We start from the raw sequence: 9411 nt of genomic DNA on the forward strand, positions 1-9411 counted from the left end.
TCCAGTTCTGATTAAGCTTAGCGTATGTGGCCGGTCCTGAAAAACCTTCCCTAGTGTTAAGGAAATTGGCGCAGGTAAGGAAATTGGCGCAGCAGATGCCCGGACACATTGAAAGAATTGAAAAACACATAGCAGCAACTTAGCTCCAACCCTGCCCGAAGGCTGTCCGGTCCCATTCTCGGTCCCCGGTTCACACACACAGTCTGGTCTCATTCACGCAGGAAGAGAGAGAGATATTGTAGCCCTGGTTACCATGGCAGCCTGATCTTTTTGGCCCAGATCAAGGCTGCACCCCAAAACTAATTGCCGGGTTAGACCATACCAAAATGAAGAGATCCAACGGGGAAACTTACAACATTTTTTTGGCGTACTTGAGGCCCCTAAAAAATCAGCCGTAACTCTTCAAGTACGCCAAAAAAATGCTTTGGGGAAAATTGAGTTTTGTATTAGTAATGTAACTATTTGTGCTATATTTATAAAATTAATAGAGTAGGACCATGAGATTGTATTCAACACCGAGAATGGTCCAGCTCCTGAAGACACTCCTAAGGACCTTATTTACAATAATTTCCTGACTGTATTGTGCATGACAGTTGAACTTTCAGAATCATTACGCAATAAGAGATTAGTGAGCTTTAGAATCTTTAGTTTTATGTATTCTATTTGACCAATTAAAATTTGAAGTAAACTTGATGTATAAAATGCATATTGCATACATGAGTCGACTGGTTGTGTCTGAAATTCATGGCACCATTTTTTCTCCCATATCTTTAAAATCACCTCAGCAGAGCTAAATTGTGAACTGAACTGTCTCAACACAAGATAGAATTAAGTGCAGTAGTCATGCTGTAGGTATTGTTTGACATTGGAGAACTAATCAGTGAGAAGGAACATAAGTTTTGTCTGACAAATATTTGGAGTAGATAAAACAGGATGAGTGGTCCTCTACTATATGCTCAGGACACTTCATAACTCTTCCAGATTTCACTTGTGCACAATCTTGGATGTCACATTTGTTACCTGCAACTTGCCCAATTTCTGCCCATGCCATAAGAGACATTAAGGTCAATTTTCCAATTGATTACAGCTGATAAGTGTCTGTATCTGATTTGGAAATGTTGGCAGAAATTGCTTCTGCCCATTTAGCGATCCACAGTTTTGCCTGGTGAGGTTTTCAAGTGGTACGAGAAGTGCATGCGAATTTCCCAGTTAGACCATTTAAATGAAATCCAGGTGATGTCATTTGGATTTCCACAGAATTCCCTAGAGTTTATGCAGCAGTAACACTAAGTTATAAACCCACCCAATTACATTTTTAGGGGAATGTCCACCATATCGGCACAAATAATTTTCCCTTGGCAATCTTCCTTTCAGATTGACAACACCTTTAGTCACATGAAGCAAGTGTGATTTTATATTTTATGTTCTGCAGTATTTGAAATTCTGAGAACATTTTATTAAAGGTAACATATTTTATCAATGGTAATACACTTGATTTTGTGTAAAAGTACAAGGGAAGAATACAATAGATTTTTGTATTCAAATTTAAAGTGAGAAGAACTTAAGTGGGCATAACACAACCTATAAATAAGTCATCCTCGACTCCGAGGAACTGCTTAAGATGATAAAAAAATAATAAGGAATGAACTGTCACTTATTCATGTAACATTTTAATTTAAATTTGTTTGTAGCATTTATTAAACAGCTTCCCCTACATGTGTGCTGTTAAAACGAAAGGGATTCATTTTGTTTAGAAAGGAACTGTTCTCAGAATTCAAATTTATTGAGTAGCAGCATAGAAATGCAACTCAGCTACAAATAACCTATAACAATTTAATCTTGATCTTCCTCTGACTGCTTAGCTTGCTTTGCAGCCTTAGCAGTTGACACATCTGCATTTTGCAAAGGTCTGTGTTGCTTTATGCGCACTCACATCCTTTAATATTTATAACCAGTATGTATTCAATGTGTGAGACAAGTTTATCTGGTGGTTGCATGCATAAGGCTCTGGGTTTAATATGCAATATTAACACATCTGCATGCAAGTCAGCTGTAAGAAAGATAAATGTGCAGACGATTCATGTTTGTTAAAGGAATGAAAAAATAGGTTATGCAACACTTGACGCACAGATAAAAGCCCAGCTGGTTAATATATGAAGACTAAAATGTCAGAAGTGTAATCTTTTTTCATGAAATTTTAATGTGCCTTTGATTGTGCATTAGTGTAAATTGGGAGGATGAGAATGTGTGGGTGTGGGGACTTGCAAATGGGGATAGATGTCGGATTGATTTAAATTTCCATATTCTACTGCAGGCTGTCATCAAGCAGTGATAAGCACAACTGTCTGAGGCAATGGTTTAAAAAATAGTTAACAGCCCAAACTCCAAAGAAAAAACATTTTAGAAATGTGTCTGTGTAACTGTCTTGATAAGGCAGCACATAATTTAAATAAACAACTAACTTGGGGATTGCCTGAGGATAGTTGACATGTGACAGTAATTCTAGGGATGGACTAAGTTGATGGTTCATGAATAACAGAAATCAGAATATTGAGAGTCCAATTAAAAATTGTGCCACATCATTCAATTAGCTAAAGTCAGCAGCAAATTTGGAATGCATATTTTTACATTTTGTTTTAATAATTTATAGAGCAACTGAGACTAGTGTTACATTAACTGTTGGATTTTATCTCATTAGTTTTTCATACAGCTATAATATTGTGCTCTTAATTTTTTTGTCATTAGTATTATACTATTCACTGTCTCATGATTTGTATTTTTTTTTAAAGTAAGGCATTTCAGCTCACTTAAGATTATGCTCACTGCTTTAGCATAACAATCTTGCAAATAATCAAGGTATATGAGGGTTGATGCTTTTTACAGTTGTTCTGTATAAATTTTACTATAGTTTTTATCGGCAAATAAATAAGATGGAACAAACGAGAATATTCCCCAAATGCAATTCAACCACTACAATTTTCTCCCCATAATTAATATGCTTAGCATTAATCATTTTAATACATGTATCTTTAAGTATACTAATATGTTTCACGGACTGCAACAAATTAAAGGCGGTAAATTATTGGTTTGCTCCAGAAGACAATTTATCAACTAAGGATTAACTAAGTTAATACTAAAGCTTGCAGTAGCAGCTTCTCATTCTTCAGTCTTCCAGCTCCTTGCTGTATTAATATCTTTCTCCTGTTAAGTATACCTTTTTTATATCTTATGCAGATATAATGGGCCAAAAATCGCAGCCTCTAAGGGCGCATACAATATGCGCACGCACCCTTAGAGGCCCCGCAAGTGGCGGTTCTCGGCGCACAATGCGCATGCACCGAAATCCGGCACATGCGAACTGTCAAAATGTTTTTTGACAGTTGCAACGCATCCCCGGGAGAAGGGACTTCGCAGGCAGAGATTTGTGCTATTTAGCCAAGTCTTGCCCAGCGAATGTCCTTCAAACTCTTACGCCTGGTAAAAGCAAGCGTAAGGCCTGCTTTTACCAGCATGAGAGTTTTAAAAGATAGAAAAATAAAATGTTATCAATAATTTTAATATTAAAAACCCTGTCCATTAGAGTAAGTTTATTTTTACCCCTATTAAAACATTTTTTTGATTCAAAAAATTAATTGTCAAACATTTCATTCAATTTCAATTAATTTGAAACATGTGAAGCGTTTTTCTTCTTTTTTAAAAAATGTTTGTGTTTTTTGGTGGTATCCCCATTCACTGAAATGGTTATATACGGATAAAAAGGAGATCACCATTACGGTGAATGGGGATACGCCATTTTCATTGGTTGGACATACACTCCTGGAATTGGTCGGCCTGTACATGGACTGCGAATGGAGACCTCGGAGTGCAAGTTCTTCCGGGACTGCCAGATACTTTCGTAAAATAAATTTTGGTCAAAGGCATCCGTTCCAGGAAGCCTCTGACTACAATATCGGGGCCAGTTAAATGCTCTCAATGAGTCAGAGGTTGAATTGTTTTATAATCATAGGTGTATTTATGCCATACAGGGTAAAATATCAGGGCTACTAATGTACAAGACAAAATACATCAAATTCTGTGTTTACTAAATGGTATTCTGGAATTGTTACTGATATTTCAGTGATTGAATTCTACAACACTGTGTGAAAACTGTAAATGAGTGGCATTTATTTGATCTATTTAGCATCAGATATCTGATATTTAACATTACTGGGTCGGAGGAGTAGGATTTAGTGCAGTGGAGAATTTTCCTGGGTTTTAGTAGCCCTGGACACAGTCAGTAAGTAAATAAATGTAATCGTATTAATGTAAAATATATTTTTTTATTTAAAATTTTATTTTAGACCTTATTTTGAGCATTAGAACTTTCAGTGACTGAGAAAATAATGAGTGATTTTTTTTTTCAAAAAGCATTCTGAATTCAGTAACAAACTGACAGTGCCTGTTGACATGGGTTTTCCCATTATAAAATGTTGATGTAGGGTTTTTCCATCGTTGCATGTTGACACACTGGTTTTCCATTGTAAAAGTATGATACAGGAAGTTATTGTGTACAAAAAATATGAACCATATGCAAGATTTTAATATATAGATTATGATCCATACAAGTAGCAGTTGTTTTAAGATTATATACAAACCTGAATGCAAGTGTTGCCAAACAAGCATATATTTTTTCTAAAAAACGTTGTGATTTTACCAGGGCAGGTGTTTAAGTTTCACACATGGGTTTGTAGTTCATGAAATACCTGTAGAAAGCTGCAGCTCCTGAAAATGAGAGTTAAAATTTTTCACATTTAAAATATTTCCATGAGTAAAATTTTCAGTGTCCAGCAAATTAATCTTAATGTAATTTAAAAATTTAATTCGGTTATAAATGATACAGGTTGAACCTCCCTCATCCAGAACCATTCTCGACCACCGGGTGGCGCATGCGCAGAACTCCGACATGAACAAATTGAAGTCCTTCCTCGCTGCCGACTCCCGCAATCGTTGGCCTGACCCCGAGATCCACTTCCCCCTTATGATCTATCTGCCGCACACCCAGCCCCAAGCCAGCTGGCCCTGTACCATCCAATTTCACGTGACCACCCCTTGTCCGGAAAAATCTCTTATCCAGAAGAGGCCAGGTCCTGAGGGTTCCAGATAAGGGAGGTTAAGTCTGTACTTACAAGTGGAATTTGGACTGTTTTAATCCGATCTTCAATTTTTACAAGCCTCCCTCGACAAACCTGGATCAGATTCTATTTTCTTAAACGATCCAGTGATTGGAGATATTTTAGGATGACTCCTTCACTGGGGCCAGAAAACTGAAACAATATGTCCATGTAATGAACTCTGTTAGTGTTGAAATTTGCTCAGTGTTTTGGTACAAAGGCCTATCTTTACATTGGAAGTCCAAGCATAAGGAATGTTGCTGTTTTCTGTTCAATACATTCTTCGCTGTTTCACTGCTTGTTTTGTGTCTTAAAATTGGGCCTGATCGCGCATACACAGCCTCTGACTTGGTTGTCCTCACACATAGACTTCTCCCTTGCTTTCTTGGAACTTGTTTTCTTTTGCCATTTGAAAAACAGTTTGAAATGTTGAGTTTTAATTCTTGGATCTCTTGCTTAAAATGGTGCTCTTGACTCAGCACTCTTATGGACCTGATTTTCCACCCATTTTCTTGGGAGCTGTTATTTTTGAAAACACAGCACTTTGGATGATTAGTAACTATTATTTATTCATAGATTTTTTTTTTTAGTTTCTCTTTTTGGTTTTAAAGAGAGTCCCAGCAACTTGTGATCAGGCCCAAACTTGCTGAGAACTGTTGATTTTGATCGCAAAACAGTTGAGAAGAGTAGTTCTTCATAGCTTTTCATTATTTTTAATAGAATAGAATCAGAAATTTACAGTACCGAAGGAGGCCATTTCCAGCTTAATTCCACTTTCCAGCTCTTGGATCGTAGCCCTGTAGGTTACGGCACTTTTAAAATATGGTGAGGGTTTTTTCGGTTTAAAATGGGGCTCAATCACAAATTTGCAGCATGCGACATGATTTGTGATCAATCCCCATTTCAATCAGTTGTATTTTCCTTTTTATCATGCATTATTTGTTACTGTTTTTTTCTCCCTTCCAGTACTCTCTGGCTATGTGACCCTAAGAGAATACAACTTGATGCATGTAGTGCAGACCAGTCATCAATATAATAGAAGGAAATATTTCAGCGTTCTTAGTACAATATATATTTATAAGTAAATATGCTTTTTAATAAAAAAGTATGTGAGCAAGGCCACAGCAGACCAGCTCGTAGTGCAAAAATATTGGTTTATATAAGTTAGGATGCACACTAAATTGTATAGATGGAAGAAAGAAGTTTCACAGGGACTTGGGTTAAGTGAGTGGACAATACTGTGCCAGACCAGAGAGGTCCAACCTGTACAACATCCCAAGACACTTCACGAGTGTTATGAATTTGACATCAAGCCACATAGGGGATATTAGAGCAGGGCTTGGCCAAAGAGGTAGGTTTTAAGAAGCATTCCAGAGCTGAGGGCCTCGGTAACTGAAGGCATGGCTGACCATGGTGGAGCGATTAAAATTGTGGATGTGTAAGCCAGAATTGGAGGAGCGCTGATATCTCTGAGGCCTTGGAGGGATTTGAAAACCAGGATGAGAATTGTAAAATTGAAGCGTTGCTTAATCAAGAACTAGTGTAGGTCAGCGGGCACAGCGGTGATGGGTGGACGGGACTTTGTGCGAGTTAGGGTATGGGTAGCAGAGTTTTGGATGAGCTTAAGTTTATGTAGGATGGAAGATGGGAGGCCGGCCTGAAGCATGTTGGAATAGTCAAGTCTAGGGGTAACAAAGACACGGATGAGGGTTTCAGCAGCAAATGTAATGAAAATGACTGGATCATAGTCTTCAATCTTCATTATCTAGATTAATCATAGTAATTGGAATCTAGGGGAAGTTTTGATGCCTCTAGTTTTGAACTGAATAAAATGGTTATTCAACAGAATTCTACAGCTTGCATTCAATGATTAGTCTCTGCTCCCTCAAGTGGTCGTAAAGGATCCCATGGCACTATTTCGAAGAAGAGCAGGGGAGTTATCCCCGGTGTCCTGGCCAATATTTATCACTCAATCAACATAACAAAAAAAACATTATCTGGTCGTTATCACATTGCTGTTTGTGGGAGCTTGCTTGTGCGCAAATTGGCTGCCGCATTTCCTACATTACAACAATGACTACACTCCAAAAGTACTTCATTGGCTGTAAAGCACTTTGAGACGTCCAGTGGCTGTGAAAGGCGCTATATAAATCCAAGTCTTTCTTTCTACTACGGAGTACTACCAAGTTTTGAAGGTGGTACCTTTATTAGAATTCGAGATATGATCATACATTTTCTTCGACAAGTAGTAAGGAGGGAAAACATTCACAGTTAATGCACAGTGTGTTGGGACATTTTGTGCATATGTTGGAAAATAGTTACATGTGCCTTGAAATTACACTACTGGATACGGATTTACAAACTGGATAATGTCTCCTTTTAAAATTGCGGAAGAAAGAATGTACAAGTGAATTTGTGTGCTTGTATCACAGTATAGTTTCAAAATCATAGTACAATCAGGTTATTTAGCACATTGAGAATAGGAGAGCATCTCTGAAGTGACTAGCTGCTTTATTTATGTTTTTTTTTTAGGACACACAATATTAAATAAATGTAGGAAGCATAAACAGTTTCGACAGTCATGTCAGTTGAACACTTTGATTATTCAGTATGCTTTTACTAACCAGTTTTGTTCTAATGGCTTTTTTATTGCAGGAAATATTTTCCTGAAGCATGGGTCTGAACTGCGACTTATTCCCAGGGACCGAGTTGGAAGTCATTAACCATTTGTCGCCCAGAGCACCACCACCTGCTGAAGAAAACAATATTTATTTGGGAATTTTTTTTTTACCCATGTGTCCTTGCTGCTTTTATTATGCATTCCTTTAAAACGTCTAGTAGGACTCCAGGGGTTTAATGAAAAGGCAGGTCTTTAAACAGAGAAAATCTACATGATGCATATTGCAAATTCTCACAATAGTACTGCTTAAAATGAGGTGTACTATAATGCAATTTTTATTTTAAAGACCCAGTTCAAAAGAAATATAATCCTTCAGCAGAAAGTGCTAATATCCTTGGAGTGTGGACTTTTTGTAGTGTATAAGCATTATACCTACACAAGGGATTTATCAGAAGGTATTCTTGTACATCGCCTGTTGTAAAATGCTTGGCATTAAGTTCTTGATGCTCAGATTTTGAAGTATTTTAACGTTGTACCATCCATGCTTTCTGTATTCAGAAAAAATGAATCCTGAAATTCATTAAAATAAAAGTAAACTGCAGAAGGTACTTCATCTCTGACATGACAACCTACAGTAGAATTATAGGTTTTCAAATTATATTTTACTGTTGTACATTGTGTAAGAACTTATTTTGATATTGTGTTTTGGTGTATCTCTTCTGGACAGAATGTTCTGAACTAGATGTTCGAGTAATTAATAAGGTATCTTTTTGTGGCATAAGGAATCCTTTCATTTAACTTGTTACAATTCTGATGGAGGTTATGAAAATGAATTAATTGACTGAATAGTGTGTTTGTGTATCCGACTTGACTCACATTTTCCACTAGCGAGTTATACCCCAGTTGATTTTTTTCCTCTAGCTTGAGGCCAATTGCTCTGCACGACAAAAGATCAAACTTGACTCCTGTATAGCTCCCCACCCCACCAGATGGCAAGTTTACCCACAAAGTTAATAGGGTTGGGGCAATGCCGTCCTTTTAAAGCTTAAAAGATCAGTCTTCCTCAAAGTGTAGGATTGTAACTTGGAAGTTAAATTTGGTTCTCCCCAAAAAATAAAGAAAGACAAAAGCACGTTGGTGTGAGTTGGAGAAATGACAGGCACACGTGAGTTATGAAGGTCTTTATGCAACACTGCTTTAGAGTAATATGTCTTGATTTAAAGATTTATTCTTTGGGCATATGTTCAGTTAATAAACTGGACCAAAGCCACAATATATCAGCCATATTTTTTATCCTGGTGTTCCACTGTATTAAAAACTACCATTGAGATTATTTTATCCTTCAGAAATTTCAGTGATATATGTACTTGTTTTCTTCCTGAACAAGTTGAAAACCACTAACCTTGTGTTAAAGAGTAACGAATGCAATAAATCTGAAATACAATTTTAAATATACAAGAAGCAGAGTCAGCAGTTGAAAGAGAAAGACAGATTGATATTTCAGGTGGGACCCTTCATCAGAACACCATGCATTTGTCATAATTTCATACATTTCTAATTTTGAGTCTGTGACCAACTACAGCCTAATGTATTTCCCTTGATTTAGTCTTGGCCAGAAGAGTCGGCAGCTGCAAGCTCATA

At 37.1% G+C, this 9411-nt stretch overlaps 1 protein-coding gene across 1 annotated transcript in view; it reads left to right on the forward strand.

Moving 5' to 3' along the window:
• The window catches only part of ufm1 (ubiquitin-fold modifier 1), a 47436-nt gene extending 38333 nt beyond the window's left edge, over positions 1-9103 (forward strand). The window contains exon 6 of the mRNA XM_070892377.1: positions 7806-9103. Within this exon, the coding sequence (XP_070748478.1) occupies positions 7806-7873 (68 nt within the window). The 3' untranslated portion in view covers positions 7874-9103. The remainder of the gene's footprint in view (positions 1-7805) is intronic.
• The last annotated feature ends 308 nt before the right edge of the window (positions 9104-9411 follow it).

This window comes from Pristiophorus japonicus, chromosome 10, assembly GCF_044704955.1.
Source record: "Pristiophorus japonicus isolate sPriJap1 chromosome 10, sPriJap1.hap1, whole genome shotgun sequence".
Classification (NCBI taxonomy): domain Eukaryota; kingdom Metazoa; phylum Chordata; class Chondrichthyes; family Pristiophoridae; genus Pristiophorus; species Pristiophorus japonicus.